Source organism: Nerophis lumbriciformis, linkage group LG13 (assembly GCF_033978685.3).
Source record: "Nerophis lumbriciformis linkage group LG13, RoL_Nlum_v2.1, whole genome shotgun sequence".
NCBI classification, from domain to species: domain Eukaryota; kingdom Metazoa; phylum Chordata; class Actinopteri; order Syngnathiformes; family Syngnathidae; genus Nerophis; species Nerophis lumbriciformis.
The window spans coordinates 17,935,421-17,959,973 of NC_084560.2; the positions used below are offsets into that span (position 1 = coordinate 17,935,421).

The window sequence follows — 24,553 nt, forward strand, 5'->3', positions numbered from 1 at the left end:
GCCTCAACCGCATGTGCTTTGCCAGAGAATAAGATATTCATATACTAATATTTTCTTTCTGACAGAAATATGTGGATTGTCAACACGATGACGGAAAAGTCTTTCTCGCCATCGCCTGTAACTTGCAGCGACTGCCTCTGTGTGACTAAGGCCATTAATACAGGTAAAAGCCAGTAAATTAGAATATTTTGAAAAACTTTATTTATTTCAGTAATTGCATTCAAAAGGTGTAACTAGTACATTATATTTATTCATTGCACACAGACTGATGCATTCAAATGTTTATTTCATTTAATTTTGATGATTTGAAGTGGCAACAAATGAAAATCCAAAATTCCGTGTGTCACAAAATTAGAATATTACTTAAGGCTAATACAAAAAAGGGATTTTTAGAAATGTTGGCCAACTGAAAAGTATGAAAATGAAAAATATGAGCATGTACAATACCCAATACTTGGTTGGAGCTCCTTTTGCCTCAATTACTGCGTTAATGCGGCGTGGCATGGAGTCGATGAGTTTCTGGCATTGCTCAGGTGTTATGAGAGCCCAGGTTGCTATGATAGTGGCCTTCAACTCTTCTGCGTTTTTGGGTCTGGCATTCTGCATCTTCCTTTTCACAATACCCCACAGATTTTCTATGGGGCTAAGGTCAGGGGAGTTGGCGGGCCATGTCATATGCTGGTGTCGGTCCACTCTGTTTCCTGAGATCCAGGGTCAACGCAGCCGTCTACCAGCAAGTTTTAGAGCACTTCATGCTTCCTGCTGCTGACCTGCTCTATGGAGATGGAGATTTCAAGTTCCAACAGGACTTGGCGCCTGCACACAGCGCAAAATCTACCCGTGCCTGGTTTACGGACCATGGTATTTCTGTTCTAAATTGGCCCGCCAACTCCCCTGACCTTAGCCCCATAGAAAATCTGTGGGGTATTGTGAAAAGGAAGATGCAGAATGCCAGACCCAAAAACGCAGAAGAGTTGAAGGCCACTATCAGAGCAACCTGGGCTCTCATAACACCTGAGCAGTGCCAGAAACTCATCGACTCCATGCCACGCCGCATTAACGCAGTAATTGAGGCAAAAGGAGCTCCAACCAAGTATTGAGTATTGTACATGCTCATATTTTTCATTTTCATACTTTTCAGTTGGCCAACATTTCTAAAAATCCCTTTTTTGTATTAGCCTTAAGTAATATTCTAATTTTGTGACACACGGAATTTTGGATTTTCATTTGTTGCCACTTCAAATCATCAAAATTAAATGAAATAAACATTTGAATGCATCAGTCTGTGTGCAATGAATAAATATAATGTACAAGTTACACCTTTTGAATGCAATTACTGAAATAAATCAAGTTTTTCAAAATATTCTAATTTACTGGCTTTTACCTGTGTGTGTGTGTGTGTGTGTGTGTGTGTGTGTGTGTGTGTGTATATATATATATATATATATATATATATATATATATATATATATATATATATATATATATATTTACACACACATATATATATATATATATATATATATATATATATATATATATATATATATATATATATATATATATATATATGTGTGTGTGTACATGTATATACACATATATATTTATACACATTATATATACATACATATATATATAAATTTAAGTTTAGATTTCACCTCAAAATGTTCATACTCAAAGTCACCACATACATAAAGGCACATTTAAAAAAAAAAACACATTACCTCATTTGCTATTAACTGCCGTTTTGGGGGTCTCTTTACCTTTGCTCTTCTTTTGTAGCTATAGTTGGATTAAATTGTTTTACACTGGAAAAATAAAACCATGGTTGCGCTTTTACCCCCGTGTCACAAAGAGAGGGTTGTATATCGCTTATTTTATTATGATACATGTGACCCTGAACGGGGGTAAGGGGAAAGAGATAGTTGATAAATATAGTAATTAGATTGTACCAACTTTTGTGACCCGGCAGTTTAAACAAGAAATTGTGATGAGGCTGATTTGAACTACTGAGGTTTTTTTTGTATTAGCAATTTTTTGGGGGGGGTTTTCATTTAACTTCTACTGCTTTGGATCAGTTGGTGGTCATGTGGTCAGTGAGCTATCTCGTGTTTGTTTGAGAAATTCCAGTCCTAATGACATTGAGCAAAGACTGTCAAGTATGGCAAACAAAACCTCAAGTATTTGCTTGTTTATTGTAGTTATGAGGGACGTTCCAATTTTCGTGAAAAACTATGCAATCGACCATTGCAAATGTATGTGTTCTTTTGTCGATGACAAACACCGATCCTGTCTGACAAGTGGCCAGCAGCTAACAACGTGTCAGTGTGGAGCAGCTCCCCTAAATTGATAATAATCTCCTCCTCTATGACAAATATACTGCATTTTTAGTTTAAAAAAGAAACTAAAATAAATATACCACTGCAGAGTGCAATCATAAAGCGCACACAAACGAAAAAAGAACATCATGCACAAAAATCACCCACAAGGAACATGTAGGAACGCACAGCAGACCAACATAGTCAGATTATTTGAGAGAAATGGCAGCCTGTGAACATTTTCTGGCTTCAGAGACGACCGAAAGCAGGTCACTATGTTTCCCCAGTGCTGGAGACTCTCTCCGAAGTAGCTTTTGTTGCAGGTATGCTCAAATATTTTTTTGCCAGCTTTGACAGTCGTGACTAGACTCACGGATGTTCCTTTCACCAGTCTAGTAGTGGGTTTTCCTCACTATCAAGGTGAGCAAACTGCAGGTAGGACTGAAGCTCAGAAACTACAACTAGTTCCTGGTAACGAAGATGAGTTGGGCTGGCTCTCTTAGTGATTTTGAAGAAGCTCCCATGGGTCTTCTTCCTCTTGGACAGCACATGGGTGTATCCTCTGCCATGTCTGCGGTCACACCATCATTTGGGCTGGTCCCCTTGAAAAGGGCATGGCAAATATAATATAAATAACAAGTTTTGTCTAATGAAAATATTTAACATCCACATTTAGAATATGGATTATAGCACATTGATTACTTGATATCAAATTTTAATCCGCTTTTTTCTTGAATTTATGATACATTTTGTATCTATCTGCAATTATTATTTACCATTCTTATAGACGCAGCCATCTCAAGACACAAGTCTGGCCTGGATTGGGGCAACCCTGTCCTCACTATTGTATTGCAGCTTGAATCTTAAAGGGGAACATTATCACCAGACCTATGTAAGCGTCAATATATACCTTGATGTTGCAGAAAAAAGACCATATATTTTTTTAACCGATTTCCGAACTCTAAATGGGTGAATTTTGGCGAATTAAACGCCTTTCTAATATTCGCTCTCGGAGCGATGACGTCACAACGTAGCGTCACATCGGGAAGCAATCCGCCATTTTCTCAAACACCGAGTCAAATCAGCTCTGTTATTTTCCGTTTTTTCGACTGTTTTCCGTACTTTGGAGACATCATGCCTCGTCGGTGTGTTGTCGGAGGGTGTAACAACACGAACAGGCACGGATTCAAGTTGCACCAGTGGCCCAAAGATGCGAAAATGGCAAGAAATTGGACGTTTGTTTCGCACACTTTACCGACGAAAGCTATGCTACGACAGAGATGGCAAGAATGTGTGGATATCTTGCGACACTCAAAGCAGATGCATTTCCAACGATAAAGTCAAAGAAATCTGCCGCCAGACCCCCATTGAATCTGCCGGAGTGTGTGAGCAATTCAGGGACAAAGGACCTCGGTAGCACGGCAAGCAATGGCGGCAGTTTGTTCCCGCAGACGAGCAAGCTAAACCCCCTATCGACCCTAGCTTCCCTGGCCTGCTGACATCAACTCCAAAACTGGACAGATCAGCTTTCAGGAAAAGAGCGCGGATGAGGGTATGTCTCCAGAATATATTAATTGATGAAAATTGGGCTGTCTGCACTCTCAAAGTGCATGTTGTTGCCAAATGTATTTCATATGCTGTAAACCTAGTTCATAGTTGTTAGTTTCCTTTAATGCCAAACAAACACATACCAATCGTTGGTTAGAAGGCGATCGCCGAATTTGTCCTCGCTTTCTCCCGTGTCGCTGGCTGTCGTGTCGTTTTCGTCGGTTTCGCTTGCATACGATTCAAACTGATATGGCTCAATAGCTTCAGTTTCTTCTTCAATTTCGTTTTCGCTACCTGCCTCCACACTACAACCATCCGTTTCAATACATTCGTAATCTGTTGAGTCGCTTAAGCCGCTGAAATCCGAGTGAATCCGAGCTAATGTCGCTTTAGCCTGCTGTTCTTTCCGCCATGTTTGTTTGTGTTGGCTTCACTATGTGACGTCACAGGAAAATGGACGGGTGTTTATAACGATGGTTAAAATCAGGCACTTTGAAGCTTTTTTTAGGGATATTGCGTGATGGGTAAAATTTTGAAAAAAACTTCGAAAAATATAATAAGCCACTGGGAACTGATTTTTAATGGTTTTAACCATTCTGAAATTGTGATAATGTTCCCCTTTAAATCCACAGCAGAAGCCAGTTCTAGCAGCTCTTATGTGTTCGGATGCTTATATTTTACCTCCAGGGAAGTTAGGATTTTAGTCCTAATGGTGTTTGTGAGCTCTCAACATCTATTGTTTACTTTGAGGATGGAGGACCTGAAAAGGTGGAGGACTGGCTTTACAAAGGAAACATTGTTATACTTCTCACTGGACAGTGTCTCAGCAAACTAAATCAGAGGATGGAGGGATTTGTTGATGGCTTCCAAGTTGTCAGTGTCCTGCAATGTTGGGATGAGATGTCTGGACTTTCTGTCAGAAGACAGGACCCTAAGAGATGGTTCTTTGTTCCTCCAGGACTCTTTCAGTCATCGCTTGCCTTGACCCCCACCTTCTGAGGCATACTGTCTTCAGCCCATGTTCTTTTTGAGCATGGGCTCGCTCCTTTTTATGTCTCCAGCTGGAGGATAAACTGCTCACAAGTTTCTTGCAGACGCCTAATGCACGGTCAATCCAAGGATCCCTCGATGCATTCTCCATAATGAACATGAGATTTATATAAAACTTTGCATAAAGACTTAAAAATAAATGAATAAAGTAATTATTTTTTGCTTTTTTAAATTGACATTTTTGTTCATCCTACTTGCCAATTGCAAAATGGAGCCTTTGGCCAAAACATTTCAGAGAAGCTGCCTTGATGACTTTAGCGCCACTGTCAGTTATGATACAGTTTAGTCGGTTCTCTTTCAAGCTCCAAGAGTTCAGTGCTTCATGCAGTCCCTATAGGTTGTATTCACCTGACATCACATCCGACTCGTTAACGATGCGAGGCTGGAAGTGGTGGGCCAGTGAGTGATTTTGCCTTTCTCGAAGAAAAATGCCCTATGCTTGCATTGTTTTAGACTGTTGGAACCTTTCAAATCGCGAAAAGGATAGACGTTTTTTTCAGATTTCCTCGAGAGTTAATCAAGACAGGCAGAAAAATGTCAAGATTTTATGAAAAAAGACCATAAAAGTGGCACGCTCTCCAGTCCAAGACGGTAGAGTCAAAGAACGCACAAGTTTGCAATGATCACTTTGTTAAAGGTTTGTTTGATATACTTTTAACATTTATTTTTTCCCATTATGGTATTATCTTGCTATTATTTGTATATTTTAAAACACATTTTTGCTACGAGTGATTCGTAAAGCACCAACTCGAGTCTAAATAAAATAAATCAAATGTGAGCAAAACCTAAAATAGTTCAGCTTTTACCAAAGGTAGTTAAAAGTTAAATCATTAAATGCAAACTAACCCGAGCAAAACATTGCGTATTTATTTATCCAGCAGAGACTTGACACCAATTTCATTGACCAGCCACACACAGAGAAGTTATACACCTCCATGCTTTTCCCAGTTTTCATTCGTTTTGTTGTGTAGAATGAAGTCTAGAGCATGTCTGGGAACGCGACTAAACGAATAATCATTGAGATCACTCGACAAATCCTATTTTGATGAAGTATAGGGATATTCCATTGCATGTTTTGCATTTTTTACTCGTATCTGCTTTCAGTGGTAATCCAAGCTCCTTTCTACTCGGATAAATCGCTCTCTGTTTCCTGCACAGTAGCCATGCTGGTTTTGTGGCCCACCACTTTGTTTACTTCCGTTCAAAAGTCACGTGACTGAATACAACTTATAGCGTCTCCTGTGTTCCTCCTGACATGTTTCATAAAGTGCAGGTAATTCAACTTTGGAGAAATAATTGCGTGAGGGCATCACCTATTTCTTTACTAGTATTATGATCATGATTTTCTGAAGCCTTCATTGCTCACAGTATTAACCGGACACATGTCTTGGGCCAAACGGCAAAGTTATTGCAGCCGTTATATTTGCGTGTTTCTTCGAGGTGACTGGATTTGGAGTTGCTCGGTGCATTATTGCGGTTACAGTTGTCTGGGTTGTTGCTGGACATGGACAGGTTTTCAGTGGACGAGTGTTATCTTTAGCTTATATGCATTCGTAAACAAGTTTAACAAGTTTGTCGTGTTGTTCTGTGGCACAGACACAACTCTCTTTGCATTTTATTTCGTTTTGGGCATCATCAGTTGCTTTAAATCCAAAATTCCTTCAGACAATGGTTGTTGATCCCTTACGAGGCACTAGCTTCTCACCTCCAAAATCTGCCATTGTACTGTGTACACCTTGCGTCTCCGGTTCCGATATTACGTTCCACTTTCACATTAATTTGAGGCTGGCGTGAGCTTGCTCGTTATGCAGCTTAATGACGCCCTTATCTTTCGTTCACCCCCTAGTGGTTGGCGGACTGCTGGTTGTAAATTTGAGTGATTTTTTTAACGGGGCAGAGCCTTATTTTAAAGGTTAATATAGCCGACGATCACCTTTATTTAATTGTGCCGGCCAAAATCGTGATCACGATTAAAATTAGATTAATTGTGCATCCCTAACAGTAACTTATCATTGTATTATGTTCGTAGTTTCTATTTCTTGTTCAGCCCATACTGCTGCATGATGCTTAGTGTTTCACTAAAGCTGCATCTGTTTAGCACACAGCTTTAGAACTTGTAGATCCTTCTCCTTGAATTAAGGCTCAAAAATATAAGGTTTTGGATCAACATTTGTCCCAAAGTAGTCATTGTCTTCCATAAAGTCTGCGATGAGTAGTACGTAAGTAGTGTTGTTGTTGAAGGAAATAGCGAACGTTGTGATGCGTCTGTAGAATTAATGCCGTATTCTTAAATTGACCAAAGTGCGTAAATATTACATGTTATTAATGTGCCATTTACTACATTACATATAAACCTACAGCATGTGTATTCTGTAAAACGATGGGGGCTTTTGGATGTTTTTATAGCGCTTAATAGGCGGAATAGAGCAACTCTTATTGGCTTGATTGTTAGCTGACTTTTGCTAGCGTTTATTTTCGAGTTAGAATACATAAAAAAGGAAATGTGTTCTTGTTTCACATAAGGATTGTGAATGATAGGCATAATTCCCCAAAAAATGCAGTTCCTCTTTCAATGAGCCGTATGTAAGAATCTGGCTAGAAATGGTACTGCAATCACGGTCAAAATTCTGTAGTCTCCCTGACTGAGGTTGCCAGATACGCAGCCGAATCCAGCTCGATCGACTGGGCTACTCCAAGGAACTTTAAATGGCAAGCGACGAGTCCTACGCTGTAGGTTTCTCTTCCACTGCTTCTTACTAGGGGTTGAGGTGCTGGGACCATAATAGCTGAATAGACAAGCGTTTTGTCAATAAAAAATCTATAACCAACACATTTTACACAGAAATTAGGCTATTTTCTGGAAGAAGTACGTCATGCCTGCGTACGATATCACAACAAATGGCAATCATATGGTTATTGTCAGTACTATCAGAAAACAAAGACTAAAACAAACTACAACATATGCTAGCAATGGTTATACTGGTGAAAATAAGTAGAGCATGCTTAGCAGCCTAATGTACACCCAAAACTAAACAGGATACATTTTTACTAAGGTATGCCTCTAGGCTACTGTTTCAAACGTTTCTGATTGCCAAATAACTTGGTGCATGTGGTCCACAATATGCAAACACGAAATAGGAATTCTTTTATCATGTGATTTGGCTGTCTCCATACGTTTCACATTGCCATGACAGTCGTGCTAATGTGGGAACCAATTTCCTCAACGTATCAGCATATTTAGAACGAAATACCCATATAGGTTTTATTTGTCGAAAATATAATTTGCCCTGTCAGTTCGATTACACATCGACATACAGGCTAACGTGGGAAATATATGCCCGTTTGCCTGTTCGTCGATGTGTAATGAACTGGGCTATACGTATGCTCCCATTGACCGGGCTAGCATGCTAGAAGCATTGCAGGAACATACTAGCTTTGTTAGACAAGATAATAGACTGTATTGGACAATATAGTTTACATACCAAATGTCAATTTCCATTTATTACAAGTAATAAAAGGTAAATGCCTTACTTACCGATCAAGGAGGAAATTAGCAAGTTAGGCGTCAGATGAAAAAATCTTCTCCGCCTTCAATCGCCTCCATATTTCAAAGGCATCCCCGATACAAATCCTTGTTTTGTTCCTAGATTAGTCATGAATAAGTAGAGAGTCGTAATGAGGCCTTTTAGATTTACTAAGGTCTGACATGTTTAGTAACTTTACCGGACGAAGATGGCAGTGCGTAACTGGCAACCTGGATGTAACACACTCACAGACTTTCTAATTGTTAAAACGGTGGAGGGCGAGACATCAAAATAAAAATAAGATTTTGGGGCTGTAAATCTAATTTTAAAATGAGCATATTCCAGCTGAACTACTGTTATCAGTTATAGAGGTATTCAAAAATATGTATTAATGCCTTTTGACATATCAGGGCCATTTAATGATGACTTGACATGCAATTCTTACTATTATCAAATTACATTTTTACTGGAGGACAAGGCTAAACCCTAGGAGCAAACCAGGAGCAGGCATGCAAAAAGCTTAGCTAACCTAAGATAGCTTGAAACAACACCAACAATAAGTGCCTAGCAAACTTTTAGAAGTCTAGTTAATATCAAGTATCATCAAGTATTAGGACAAGGCTAAACATGTTACACTCTGAAAGAAAGCAGGAACAGGTATGCTAATAGCTAAGGCACTAACCACCCAGTGGTTCTTAACCTGGGTTCGATCGAACCCTAGGGGTTCGGTGAGTCGGGCTCAGGGGTTCGGCGGAGGTCAAGACACACCCGGACTCATCGTGTAAATAAAAACTTCTCCCTATCGGCGTATTACGGATACGGCAACAGCAGAAGTCACACTGATTTGCAGGTGTGTAATTTGTTGTGAGTTTATGCACTGTGTTGGTTTTGTTCTTTGAACAAGCTGATGTTCATGCACGGTTCATTTTGTGCTCCAGTAATAAAACATGGTAACACTTTAGTATGGGGAACATATTCACCATTAATTAGTTGCTTATTAACATGCAAATTAGTAACATATTGGCTCTTAACTAGTCATTATTAAGTACTTATTAATGCCTTATTCGGCATGGCCTTATTATAACCCTAACCCTCTAACCCTGGCCCTAACCCTCTAACCCTAACCCTAACCAAATAACTCTAAATTAAGTCTTTGTTACTTAGAATATGTTTCCCTAGTGTCCAAAAAACTCTAAATTAAGTCTTTGTTACTTAGAATATGTTCCCCATACTAAAGTGTTACCAAAAACATACAACTTTGTCTTGAATTTGAATTTTTTAAATTTATTTTTCACTAGAGAAGGGTTCGGTGAATGCGCATATGAAACTGGTGGGGTTCGGTACCTCCAACAAGGTTAAGAACCACTGCACTAAGCTATCTTCTAAGCTAGCTAGAAACAACAGAATAAATAAGTGCTTAGTAACGTTTAAGAAGTGTAGAAAGAACCATGTAACAGCAGAAAGTAAACAGCTATATTATTAACAAGTACATTAATTTGTAGAGTAGATTAGTAGAGAGAGGATACTATAGCAACCGTTAGTGTGCCATCATTGTCGCTGCCATGACAGAGGTGGATCGATCCATAAATTGGTGGTGTTGACACCAAGGGTAATATCAGTTAATGACCAATACTCGAGTGATTAAATCAATATTTTAATTTTCTCAAAACCTTTTGTTGTTGTTGTTGTTTTTGGTAATGTTACAAACTCAGAGAATATACCCCTGGACACAGGATGACTGAGAGCAAAAAGTTTTTAAATGAGTAATAGATTATGTTTTTGTTATGTTATTGTGTATTGTAACTTTATTTTGCTCAAACAATTATACGTCTTAAAAAAAATAGTGAGCCAGTTAAAATATTGTGCTGATATTGTTATACTATGACTGGCACTCACAGTGGTACAGTTTAAAAAAATACAGTTAATACATGTTATCAGTATCGGTCGATCTCAATCATGAATGATCGGAATTGGCAGCATAAATCCCTGATCGGAACATTCCATACTGTTAATAGTAGAAACAAATTCATGAAATCACTGTTAAATTTAAACACAAGTGCTGGACAAAATTTGGTGGAGTGTGAGTCTGTTTACTAAAACTAACTTTGTGTGTAGTGTTGCATAAATGCCCCTAAAAAACAAACCATGAGCTAAAGTTGAATTGTTGATGCTTGCTGAACCGTGTTGTCATAAGTGTGGTCATGTCAAGTTTGAGCCACTATGTTAGACTATGTAGGAGGTATGGTTGTCTACTATTTGTTCTTTTATTAGCTTGCCAAATGATGAAAGTTGTGAATGGCTGACTAAAACCCGATAACATGTACGTCATACTTTGTGGTCGTCTTTATAGTGTGTGAGATCACTTGAAATGACTGCTGAAAGCGCCACTTAAGAACTTTCAGTTTTGGTTGATTTTGGTGGCGCCGGTGGACCAAAGTGGTGGTGTTTTGCCTGAAGGAAGACCACATTTCCCATGAGGACCAGCGCATAGCATCGTAAATCGTCAGAAACTGCTGTCTAGTACATACAAACTGGCACGATAATACCAAAATGATTCAGTATGACTGATCTTTCCACAGTAGGAACTTACATATTTTACTCAAACTTTCTTTGCCGTTTGCAGTCATCGCAATGATTTTTCTTTATACAGTACTGTTGAGTTTGTTGCGTGGCTGGTCGTGTCAGTGTGAAGCTGGGAGCTATGAATCCGGTGGCTATTTATTGCTACCACGCACATTTCCGATAGCTAACATTAGCATGATCATTTTAAGTTAAGCATCGAAAGGTACTTACTAGTAAAGCAGGGTCAGAGCCAAGGCACCGTCAGTCTGAAATCCCTCCTCATTTTTGAGCTCATGCCAACGAGTGAAAGCCAGGCCAACGTTAAAGGGGAACATTATCACCAGACCTATGTAAGCGTCAATATATACCTTGATGTTGCAGAAAAAAGACCATATATTTTTTTAACCGATTTCCGAACTCTAAATGGGTGAATTTTGGCGAATTAAACGCTTTTCTATTATTCGCTCTCGGAGCGATGACGTCACATTGTGACGTCACATCGGGAAGCAATCCGGCATTTTCTTAAACACATTACAAACACCGAGTCAAATCAGCTCTGTTGTTTTCCGTTTTTTCGACTGTTTTCCGTACCTTGGAGATATCATGCCTCGTCGGTGTGTTGTCGGAGGGTGTAACAACACGAACAGGGACGGATTCAAGTTGCACCAGTGGCCCAAAGATGCAAAAGTGGCAAGAAATTGGACGTTTGTTCCGCACACTTTACCGACGAAAGCTATGCTACGACAGAGATGGCAAAAATGTGTGGATATCCTGCGACACTCAAAGCAGATGCATTTCCAACGATAAAGTCAAAGAAATCTGCCGCCAGACCCCCAGGAAAAGAGTGCGGATGAGGGTATGTCTACAGAATATATTAATTGATGAAAACTGGGCTGTCTGCACTCTCAAAGTGCATGTTGTTGCCAAATGTATTTCATATGCTGTAAACCTAGTTCATAGTTGTTAGTTTCCTTTAATGCCAAACAAACACATACCAATCGTTGGTTAGAAGGCGATCGCCGAATTCATCCTCGCTTTCTCCCGTGTCGCTGGCTGTCGTGTCGTTTTCGTCGGTTTCGCTTGCATACGGTTCAAACCGATATGGCTCAATAGCTTCAGTTTCTTCTTCAATTTTGTTTTCGCTACCTGCCTCCACACTACAACCATCCGTTTCAATACATGCGTAATCTGTTGAATCGCTTAAGCCGCTGAAATCCGAGTCTGAATCCGAGCTAATGTTGCTATACCTTGCTGTTCTATCCGCCATGTTTGTTTGTATCGGCATCACTATGTGACGTCACAGGAAAATGGACGGGTGTATATAACGATGGTTAAAATCAGGCACTTTGAAGCTTTTTTTAGGGATATTGCGTGATGGGTAAAATTTTGAAAAATAAAATAAGCCACTGGGAACTGATTTTTAATGGTTTTAACCCTTCTGAAATTGTGATAATGTTCCCCTTTAATCCTTGACTCTCCTTTTATCCAGGTAGACTCCCTTTTTATTTATTTTGTCTCCTCAGACAAAACTTTTCAATGTTTTTTTGTTGTTGTTTTGTTGTTATTTTGCAGCTTTTGCCATGATAGCAGTAATTGCAGTAATCGACTTGTCTCAGCTACGAATGGGAAAAGAGGGAATTGACGTATGCCGTAAAGCAAGTCAGCACATTTGCAGTTTTTTGTGTGGCAGGGTTCCTGCCACCCTCCTTTAAAATTGCTTAGTACCACTGAAAGCGGTTCAGACCCCTTAGGAAATGACAAAGGTGTCTTTTAACTAGTTGTAAGGCAATGTATCATGCCAAAAGTTATACAAATATTTTATGACGGTTGATACGTTACCTGGTTCTGCTTTAAAAGGGAAATCAGGTTGTTGTAGCTTCATACACTTAATTGTTTTATTTCTATTTCAGGCAGGATATAATGAAATGGAACGGTTGGGGATACAGTGACTCCAGGTTCCTTTTCAACAAGAAAGGTCAAGCAGAATTTACTGGAAAAAGGTAATCATCACATTACATTACATCATTGCTGTACCGATTCAACATTGATTGATTGAAACTTTTATTAGTAGATTGCACAGTACAGTACATATTCTGTACAATTGACCACTAAATGGTAACACCCGAATAAGTTTTTCAACTTGTTTAAGTCGAGGCAATTCATGGCAACAATACAGTAACAAAACCACATCACTCCAAATAACGGTGTGTCTTTCACTTATGTGTTGATGTTGCATAAGCATTCCCATGCTCTTATGTAGCTATCATCTCTGTAGTGAAGAATTAAAAATGATCTCGATCACAAGTGAACTCAACTTCCTCCCTCTGCACTCACAATTGCTCCACACTGCTGCCATCCAGTGGCTGGCATGTGTAACTGTTATGAACACCACCCACCAGCCTAAGCCACAGTTGCACATTAACAAATGATTTAGAAAAATGATGCTTGCAATGATTGACATGTCCTGGGGTTGGTGCAAGCGCTCCAAGTTAATTTGACTGTTCTAGAAACAGACTGACTGTTGTGCGATGTACACTGTCCAAAAAGAAAGCGGAACATATTCTGCTCCACTCTTTTAATCAGGTGGATGATTACCTCTGCTATAGGAAAAAAAAAAAAAAGCTTTTAAAGAACATTAATGGCATCAAAGCAAACATTTGTATTGAGAATGTCAGTGTTTCAATGTCATACTGAGTGAGAGATGATGATTGTAGTATTTTTCTGCCAACTACAACCACAAAAATAAAGACATTGTTTGTAATGCAAGCATTATATTATTTGTGCTGGTGTCCTTAAAGAAGTGATCGCTGAGTGTACGCTGTGACTGTAGAGGAGAAGCAGGAAGATTATGAGAGACATGCATGAAGAGATAAACACTATTTAGGGAAGTGATCGAAACGAAATGGGATGTTGCCCAACCAGTCTTGTGGAAACTCCTTTTTGTATGCAACTGTGCATCCTCTTAACATATTTTTTTTTTTAAACAGTTGTTAAGAATTTTTATTATATCTCAATCCAGATATAGATTAAGTGGTATGATTATCCCCGGTCTGAAAGAGTGGTTTGAAAGCACGTTTGGAGCCAGCCTGCTGCACAAAACTCCAGCAACAGTGAGCACACTTCATTCTTTCTCATCCTATTTTCCGTGAATCACACCCAGCCTTCTAAATCACTGCTTTGTTTCATCTCAGCCCATTATGAACAGTAATGCCATACAAGCTCCCATTCTTAACAAGGCCTTCATGGATGATTTGAAATCCACCGATATTCCCTTCTCGCACGATGCAGAGGACCGGGTATTCCGCAGCCACGGTAAGACTCACTTGGAAACAAGACAGCACCACTCTGCAAGTGTTTTCACTTAGCTGATCGCTTGTCTATAATGTGTTTCTAGGACATTGCTTACATGAGGTCTTCGCCTTGCGAGAAGGCAGAGTTGGCCGTGTTCCAGACGTGGTGGTGTGGCCCAGTGAGTTTGCGAAGCTGCGTCACGTCGGTGCTTTGATTGCGTTGCCTAGCTTATTCACCCGACAGCTAATTTGATTTAAAGGGCCAATCTGTGCAGAAACCTGAATACAGTGGTACCTCAGTTCTAGTTATTGAACAGTTCCATAGAGTCCATTGAAAACCAAATCGTATGAAAAAAATGTATCCCTTTGGAAACAATGTACGTTTAAATAATCTATTGTAGACGCCCTGAAAGGTTAACACAACTCTTCATAAGAGATGACTTATTGTTTTACAGGCAGAGAACAATGCAAAATGTATATGCATGATGAATGAAATGGAAACCATTTACATTTACTTGAACCTTTGGGTTTATAGAAGACTCTTAAACAGCGATTAGTGGCAAGGAAAGACGGTAATGCCACCATCGTACTTGTTTGACAAATTCAATAGTGTTTTTCACCATCTGTATAAGTGCTGGTACTCTGGCCTGCATGCATTTACTAGCTATACTCTCTACAAAACTATGGAGGACAGCGAGGAAGAGACATACTACCCTTGATTATTTGGCTTGACTTACCGTAGCAGTATGGTATGTTCAGTGACACTCTAGGAACACAGACTCTAAGGCTCTTTTTAATTTTGAACTTTGATTGGATTATTACTATATGCTTTGAGATGGGTACTGAATTCTGTACTTTCATAGCTGCCGACCAAATTCTGTCGGTACTACCGATTCACGTAAATTCCACTACCCGCGTTGCACGTGACGTCACGTCCGGTCGCAAACTCAGCACCGGGCCACGCTGTAGTACTCTTGAGTCAACACGAAGAGAAGGTTGTATGTGATACAGCGGTTTCAGAAATTAGCTTTAGCTGCAAGTCAAATGCAAGGTAGATACAGTATTTCAATGCTCTGCTGAATGAATCTGGGTGCCAATGTGGAGGATTATATACTGTGTGAAAGCTCAAAAACTACCGTACTCTAAACTGGACTTTCAGACAAAACTTGATCAGACTTTTACAACAAAGTAAGTTTGTTAGGTGCATGTACTTCAGATACAAATGAATGGTTAAGACCACAAATTGTTTAGTAAATGAATGGGACTAAGAAGTATTTGATAATAAAATTATTATGAATATCTTATTTTTCTTATTTTCTTAATCAGCAACCTGTATTATCAATGAATAGAGAATAAGAATTGAAATTAAAAAAAGAAGAAAAACCCTCCAAAGGCGTCAGTGCCTCACCTGGCATGAACATCATTGCACGTCACATCACGTTTTAGCCCGAACTAATATTGAGCAGCGCTATAAATTTATTGTGGAAATCCTGTTGAACATGTTTGAAGCTTATGTGTGTCAAATATCAACAGAGCAGGTTGAAATGTAATCATAATAGGATGTGGAGATTCTATTACACTTTGTTGCCAGAACACATTGTCTGGATAGATGGATGACATAGTTTTTAATTTCTAGGATTTACATGGATTTTTATGTTAATTATACAATCCTCCTAGGTCATAGCAGTTGTTTATTACTTGCCAATAGCTACATTTACTCAATTCCATTAGATTTTACATCCCTTCGGGGGCCTTCAAGCCAAGCTGTTGCTTTTACATGGGGGTTAATTTTGTTGAACTGTGATCCTCAAGTTGAGCTGTGTGTTTAATTAGTCAGCAGAATATACCAGGACACAGGCATTTCTCGCTGCTGCTAAAAGCACTTTAGCCAGGTTAAGTGCATCCTTGAAGGTTTGCGTTACTCCTCCCCCGACTTATTGTGACCGGATGTGCGCTCTGATTGGTTGAAATGCATTTGTATTGATTCGCATCATCTCACCCCAGAGAGCAACACTTCATACCGTTGAACCCCACCTATGAAAAGCCTCCAGCAAATGGAGACACACCCTGTTTTCCTGCTGTTTCTTTCTCTTTAGACCCTGCCAATATAAACACTATATATCACCTGTCATATTTCATTTGTTTTAGAATGTGTTTACCTTCACTCTTGTAATACTTTATTCATGGTTTCAATAGAGTAGTTCAAATGGCAATATATCTATGATAGCTTTTATTTTTTTTATTTTTTTGCAGACTGCCACAATGATGTTGTAACAATTGTGGAACTAGCATGTAAACACAACGTCTGTTTGATGCCATACGGAGGTGAGTTACATTCGTCAGGCACCAATAGTGGTTTTAACCTGTAGAAACTGTACACATTCATTTTACTGTGTCCCTTTGCTATGTATTCATATTTTGTTTATTGTTCTGTCATTATATTTTACTGCACATTTTGTGAGTCATTACATTTTATTTTTTTAAAGAAATATGGAGGGACAAGCAGTAGAAAATGAATGAATGGATGGATAATATGTATTTTTTTTCACCCAGGAGGGACAAGCGTTTCCAGCGCTCTTGAGTGCCCCCCAGAGGAAACTCGGTGTATTGTATCTTTGGATACGTCACAGATGGTATGTACACTGTTACATACATTACCCTATAGCCCTACAATAATGTAGTGCTATCACATTTCCCTGTTTTCCACGGCTTTTCTTCTATTAGCTTTTGTCAAAAAAAATTCATTTTGTGCATGATTGACTGACCTGCTAAAAATGAGTAAATAACAAAATAGGCTTTGCAACTAATAAGCTTTCCTTTCAAAAAAAAAAAAATCACTTATAAGGAAGTTACTGACAGGTATGTAAAACAGACTTATGTTATATTTAAAAAAGGGAAATAACACCCTTCATTGCGTTGTTCAGATATATTATTTTAAACATATAAACCAAGTGATGCTTTACACCTTTATAACCCACACATGTTTACAATTAGACAACAAAACCATTCTAATAACCACTAATAGTAGCTGCAGCCCAAGCATAAGACAAATGCAATGCTTTGACATCAACCAATAATCTCTTTCTCACATGAAAGCAATACCGTTTCATTTTACAACAGAATATAAAACAGCAAAAATATCCAGTACAGTGTTGTCCTTTGAACTGAGTGAGGATGATAAATAGGCCGCTGTGGCAGTAGCGGTTTGTTGCACAGAGGTCAGAGGTCAGAGGTGAGGCGACTCCGGTGTGTGAAAGAAGCAGCATAGCAGGAACATAAACTTTATTACCTCTGGAGTGTAATTGATGGCACAGTGAGGCGTATTGACCCCCTGCAGGTAAGGCTAGGCCCAGTGCTTAGTGGTCCAAATAAGAGACATATATTTGAAATTAGATATTAAATTGAGCTTAACCTTGGGGAGCTGACTATTGTAGCCCTCCTGTGGCCTCGCTGAGCACATTTCTCTCACGTACAAGGGCACGCCAGCACCAAGTCTGCATTACTATTAACAACTTCACTGTAAAAAGATTCATACAAAACGCATCGTTGTTTCCATGCAGAACCGCATTCTGTGGATTGATGAGAACAATTTGACTGCCCACGTGGAAGCTGGCATCATTGGCCAGGATTTGGAGCGGCAGGTGAGTGTGACATGCTTCTTTGAAAAGAGCAGACTGTGGTTATATAGTAGGATGCTTTCCTGCTCAGTCACTTGGAATGGTCTTTGCAACAAGAGGGTGCTTAGAGACCGCCAGAGAGCTAATTCCTATTCCTATTTTGTTTGGAGTACAATGTGTCAGCATTTAAAAGCCATTCACATTTTTTGAGGCCCTCTTGGGAAAGTTGGTGGACATGTACTGCTGTCCCTCTTCCACCAAACAGCAGTAGAACTTTGACGTAACAGGTTTCAGGGACCGTATTTGGTAACTTAAATTTTAATCAAATTAAATCCTACACGTCTTCCTGAAATGCAACAGAACCATGTGATATCTGTGTTGTATCATAAATAATAAGAATAGTAACGATCATTCACATTTTAGAAAAAATTAAACAAGTAAAAATGTATCTCATCATAATTATTATATTATATGTATTCCTTATATATTATATATGTATATTATTTACCCCTGCCAGGAGGTATATGTAATTAGCGGGGTCTGTCTGTTTGTCAGTTAGTTGGTTAGCAACATAACCCAAAAAGTTATGAACAGATTTTGATGAAACTTTCAGGAAATGTCCGAAATGGGATAAGAAATAAAATAAAATACAAATCATATCAGGTTATAAAAGAATATACACTATATTTCAATCTGCTATAAAACATTTATTTAGGTAGAAATATCATAGAATAACATTACAAAACATCTTTGAAAAAGCATGATCGTAATGTATGCCGATTTTTCATTGTTATGGTAGTTAAACCAGATGTGAAGTTTAGCCCTGTTATTGTGTGTTATTGTGTTATATGTGATTGGTATGAGAAGATGTCTTGACATGTTTTAACGAAAGTCTCAGCTAAAAGTGACTCCAGACTTCCTCTGTACCATCTTTTTTTCTGCTGAGCTTTTATTCCAGTTCCAATTAAAGCAGTTTTATGTTATTAATGGACTCCACTGTAATGTAAACACGGACGTGGAGTTCCTCCTCTCAAAGCGCGCCAGCAGCTTTTGCTCCAATTATGTCGACCCACAGCAATTGAAGATAAAATAGTATTTTCTTGTCGGGAGAACAACTTGCCATAGCTTTCTGAGATTTCCATATTGTCCCTTTTCTTTGTGGATTTCTGAACGCTATTTTCGAGTTTGTTGCTCAACAGCAACCATTACATTTCTCAACGCTACGGAATGGACTGAGGGTCAAAAAGGAGTCAGGACGCATGCACGTTAATCGTGTGTTAAAAAAAATGATTGCCGTTAATGGAGCATATAGTTAACACGTTATCATCATGTTAACTTTGACAGACCTACTAAAAAGAGAAGCTGAACTTGAATGTCGGCCATGCTGCGTAACAAGAACAGTAGTATTCTACAGCACCTCTGAAATGATGTTGATTGTTCGTGTTCTATGTTTAACGGCACTTTTTTTGGGGCGGGGCTTTTTTGGCAGCTTAATGAAATCGGCTACTGCACAGGCCATGAGCCGGACTCCATGGAGTTCAGCTCTGTGGGGGGCTGGGTTGCAACGAGAGCATCAGGCATGAAGAAGAACATCTATGGCAACATTGAGGACTTGGTGCGTAGCCGTCTGATTGTAAAATACACCCACCTGGCATCGGGCTTTGGTTCCAATTTGTACATTTAAACCAGAGAGACATATTTATGTCCAAACACTTAGTTTTTGCTTCCCTTATCGTGTTATAGGTTATCCACATTAAGATGGTGACGCCATCTGGGGTGATTGAGAAGAGCTGCCAGGGCCCCCGAATGTCCACGGGGCCGGACGTTCACCACTTCATCATGGGATCTGAAGGTCTGCTCGTGTTTTTGGTGTCAGGGAGTTTGTGCTTGTGTGCAGTTGTGTGGAGTCATGTCTGTATGATAAAACTGCAACATAAGGACAGTTCTCATGTTCACACTTTAACCAAAGAGGGAAGAGTGCTCTGTCCATGTCCTGCCTGTCCCTGATGAAGCTTGTTCACTGCTGTACCACTACTATCACTACTATTCTTAAAAGGCACTTTTTAAATCCTAAAAACTATTACTGTTATTACTGTGTTAAATTTCACCAAAACATACAGTATTCTCCTGCCAGTTAAGTAAAATGCATCCTTTTTATAAAGAAGCATATTATTCTCTGGGTCCTGCTACCCCTTATCTTTTGATTATGAAAGTCTACTTATTTTGGGGTCAGTTACAAAATTGTTGGGACAACATTTTTGTCTGATTTTTTACATTAAGAGCAAAAAAAGCCTGCCAATCTTGCTAATAATCAGTAAAATGGTTTCCACTGCACTCAAGCACCTCCTCCATCACTCACTCTCTTCTCTTTCTTGCTCTCCCCTCCCTCAGAATCAAAAGCCCCTCCCTCCTATTTTCAGGTGGGAGGGTCTTGAGGGTCCTTGGTAATTTGGCTGCATGCTTGCAGTGGGCCACTGGGGAGCAGCCTGTGTCACATTTGAGGCTTCTTAAAAGATCTAACAGGCCAAAGAAGCCTTCTAACAAGGGTCCCCTTTGTTCTAAAAGTGCTCTTCAAGACACTGTCTGTATTAAAACACTACATGTGATTAGCAGCTGAGCCCATTATAGGTGATACAAATAGCCAACTTGACTTTTACTCCTGCACATTGCTATGAAAGCCGCAATTACAGCTAGAGTGGTTCCAGAGGAGAAAAGTAAAACTAGGAAACATGCATACTAGCAAAAAAAAAGAAAAAAAAGAATTCCATTCGTATTCGCACTGGTATGATCTCTTTTTGTTTGTTTGGTGACAGTATGTAGTTGAACTGTGACCGCAACAGTTGCTAGTAGCAACTAAACATTTGCCCAAAATAACTGTGTGGCAGAATACACACTGAGAGGATTTAGATTAGATTGACTTGAGCTTACTTGAACGACAAAAAAATGTCAATTTTGGCTTCATTTTAACAGAAAATCTTACAATACAATAAACATGTTTCCTATTGCACTCAAATAACAATTTTAGAAAGTTAAAATTTAAATTAAAGGGCATTAAACACATTGTTTTTCTTGTTGCACTCAAAGAACAAATTACAATTTTCCATAATCAAGAATTAGATTAGAATATAATAAAAAAGCTTTATTAACATAATATTAAATTATTTATGATTTATGGTTGCCAATACTGGTCTGTGCTTTAAAAAATACATTATTAGTAAGTACTAAAACACAACTGGATAAATGTACCCAGATAAGCCATGTAGCAGGTAAACCACACATCTGTTAAAGATAAAACACAAATGGTAGCAATTTGTTACCAAATTCAGGCAGCACGGGGGACCAGGGGTTAGTACGTGTGCTTCACAATACTGGGTTCGATCCTGGGCTCGGGATCTTTCCGTGTGGAGTTTGCGTGTCCTTCCCGTGACTGCGTGGGTTCCCTCCGGGTACTACGGCTTCCTCCCACCTCCAAAGACATGCACCTGCGTATAGGTTGATTGGCAACACAAAATTGTCCCTAGTGTGTGAATGTGAGTGTGAATGTTGTCTATCTGTGTTGGCCCTGTGATGAGGTGGCGACTATATGTATGTGTGTGTGTGTGTGTGTGTGTGTGTGTGTGTGTGTGTGTGTGTGTGTGTGTGTGTATATATATATATATATATATATATATATATATATGCAGTATATATATGTATGTATGTATATATATATATATATATATATATATACACACACACACATACACAAATATATATAGATATATATATATTTATTTATATATATAGATATATATACACACACACATACACAAACATATATATATACATACATATATATATATATACATATATATATATATATACATATATATATATATACATATATATATATATATATATATATATATATATATATATATTAGGGCTGCAACAACTAATCGATTAAATTGATTAAAATCGATTATAAAAATAGTTGGCGATTAATTTAGTCATCGATTCTTTGGATCTATGCTATGCGCATGCGCAGAGGCAATTTATTTATTTATTGATTTATTTTTTTAATATTTTTTTTTTATAAACCTTTATTTATAAACTGCAACATGTACAAACAGCTGAGAAACAATAATCAAAATAAGTATGGTGCCAGTATGCTGTTTTTTTCTCAATAAAATACTGGAAAGGATAGAAATGGTTTGTCTCTTTTATCCGATTATTAATCGATTAATCAAAGTAATAATAGACAGATTAATCGATTATCAAATTAATCGTTAGTTGCGGCCCTAATATATATGTGTATATGTGTATATATTTGTGTTTGTGTGTATATATATATATGTGTGCGTGTATGTATTATACATATACAGTATATGTATCTGTGTATATCTATCTGTATGTATGTATGTGTATATGTATATTTGTGTATATGTATGTATATAAATATTTGTATAAATATGTATATATGTATGTATATATTTGTATAAATATGTGGATATATATATATATATATATATATATATATATATATATATACCGGTATATATATATATATATACCGGTGTATATATATATATATATATATATGTATATATATATGTATATATATATATATATATATATATATATATATATATATATGCATGTATATGTATATATATATATATATATATGTATATATATATGCATGTATATGTATATGTATCAGTTGTTTGATTTTGCATGAGCAAAGATACTAAATAAAGCAGGAATATACATGCACTTAGTTTATTAAACATCTTTAACACAATGTTCATGTTACAAGACTACATATCTGTTTTCCGAAACAATCATTTATCCACGTTTATGTGGACTTCTTGCTCCCTTTGTTTGGTTAATGTGCTATTTTAAGTTGGCAGTGTTGGGGAAAAAAGAAATAAAGTCCTTCCTTCCCGCAGAGTGTGTATAATGCTTTATGTCAGTCGACTGTTCCGTCTTGGTTTTTTGAAACTCAATGTGCTGTTTTCAAACTATTATCTCGAATGTATTTCATGTGTTGACGTTTTCAAACATACACTGTGGCTCCTTCTCTAGCAGCAGAACCTAATGAAGAATTGTTGGGGTCGTGAGGTCGGTCAGAGGTTTAGGTGTATCTGTGTATGTGCTGCTGCTCAGGGCCTGTCTGCCTTTGATAGAGCCATGCTTTATTTCTCCATGCGCCATGCTGATAAATCTTAGCTGCCCCCCAGTTGAAACCCAGATCACCTTAGTGAAATGTGAGACAAAGGTCACCAAAAGGACCCTCAGGACATTTACCAGAACCCTTTAAAAAGACTGCTCCAATGAGCACTAAAATCATACAAATGACTGGACTTAACTTACTTATTTGTTTGTACGTCTCACAATTGCTCATTGTGATTTTCCACAGGAACACTGGGTGTGGTTACCGAGGTCACAATGAAGATTCGGCCCATGCCGGAATATCAGAAATACGGTTCGGTTGTGTTCCCTAACTTTGAGCAGGGAGTCGCTTGTCTTCGAGAAGTTGCCAAACAGGTAACTATTGAACTACACCATGTCTTTTTCTAACTTGTATATAAAATTAAGCGTGTTCTTATTTTACTTCATCACATTACTTAACACATGTTTTTTTTATTAATTATGGCACTTGATGATAATGAATAATATAATTATCAGGGGCCACAATGAAAAAGAATACTATGAGAATAATGTAACAGATATTTTATTAAAGAGGAAACATTACGAATTATATTGTGGCAGGAAAAAAGTGTAAATTATATCGGACAAAAGTTACGTTAAGTGTGTTAAGACGAAGACTCTTGGCCACACTTAAAGGGGCTGTTTGCAACTTGCTCACAGTAACGGTTTTCAAAGCAAAAAATATGTCAAGAACACAATTGGCCAGCTTGTGTTCCCGTTAGTGGTTTAACAGAACACATTTGTGTTAAAACTAGTGCTCACACCCTAATTCTGTGATTGATCATGATTATTCACAGGGTATTATTTGCTTGCATAAATACAATTTTCTTTAAAAAATACCCTAAAATTTGGATAAAAATGCAATTTTGTAGTCAGAATGTCATGCGGGAACGTTTTTTTAAAGGTTTTACTGAACTACAAGTCATTGATTTGCTCAAAACTTAGTGACAGTGAGTATAGTGAGAATCAAGTGCACATTTTTTTTTTTGTCTTAAATATAAATATTTCCTGCTTTAATTAATATTTCTTTAACCGAGGTATGTCCTGCTCAACCTAAAAAAAGAATAAATTCAGTGTGCAGCTTTATGATAGAGCAGGTCCCCAACTTTCATCACCATGAAAACAACTATGACGACAAAAGAGGTGAGATATTTGTTTCACTAAAATGACTGGCAACATTTCAATTGTGCTTTATTAATGAAGGAGGTCTCCTCTGCTATGTTGTGTAATTTACCAATAAAAAAAGGCGTCACGCACACTCATAGCTCATTAAAGTGGAGTAAATGACATGCTACTAACAGTTTGAAGCCACATACCTCTCTTGCAAACCGGATGTGTAATATCCTCATTGAATGACGACGTATGCTGGACGTTGGACCAACTGCACTCAGAAACGAAACAAACACACTCAAATAAATATTGCGCTTATTGCATCCATAGACAGCAGAACA

General features: G+C 38.1%; 1 protein-coding gene across 1 annotated transcript in view; it reads left to right on the forward strand.

The window, feature by feature from the left end:
* Window positions 1–24,553, forward strand: part of agps (alkylglycerone phosphate synthase) — a 79,354-nt gene that overhangs the window by 2,850 nt on the left and 51,951 nt on the right. The window contains exons 2-11 of the mRNA XM_061971580.2: window positions 12,913–13,002; window positions 14,022–14,112; window positions 14,194–14,314; window positions 14,397–14,471; window positions 16,546–16,617; window positions 16,846–16,925; window positions 17,853–17,933; window positions 19,399–19,524; window positions 19,653–19,761; window positions 23,311–23,438. Of these exons, the coding sequence (XP_061827564.1) occupies window positions 12,913–13,002; window positions 14,022–14,112; window positions 14,194–14,314; window positions 14,397–14,471; window positions 16,546–16,617; window positions 16,846–16,925; window positions 17,853–17,933; window positions 19,399–19,524; window positions 19,653–19,761; window positions 23,311–23,438 (973 nt within the window). The remainder of the gene's footprint in view (window positions 1–12,912; window positions 13,003–14,021; window positions 14,113–14,193; window positions 14,315–14,396; window positions 14,472–16,545; window positions 16,618–16,845; window positions 16,926–17,852; window positions 17,934–19,398; window positions 19,525–19,652; window positions 19,762–23,310; window positions 23,439–24,553) is intronic.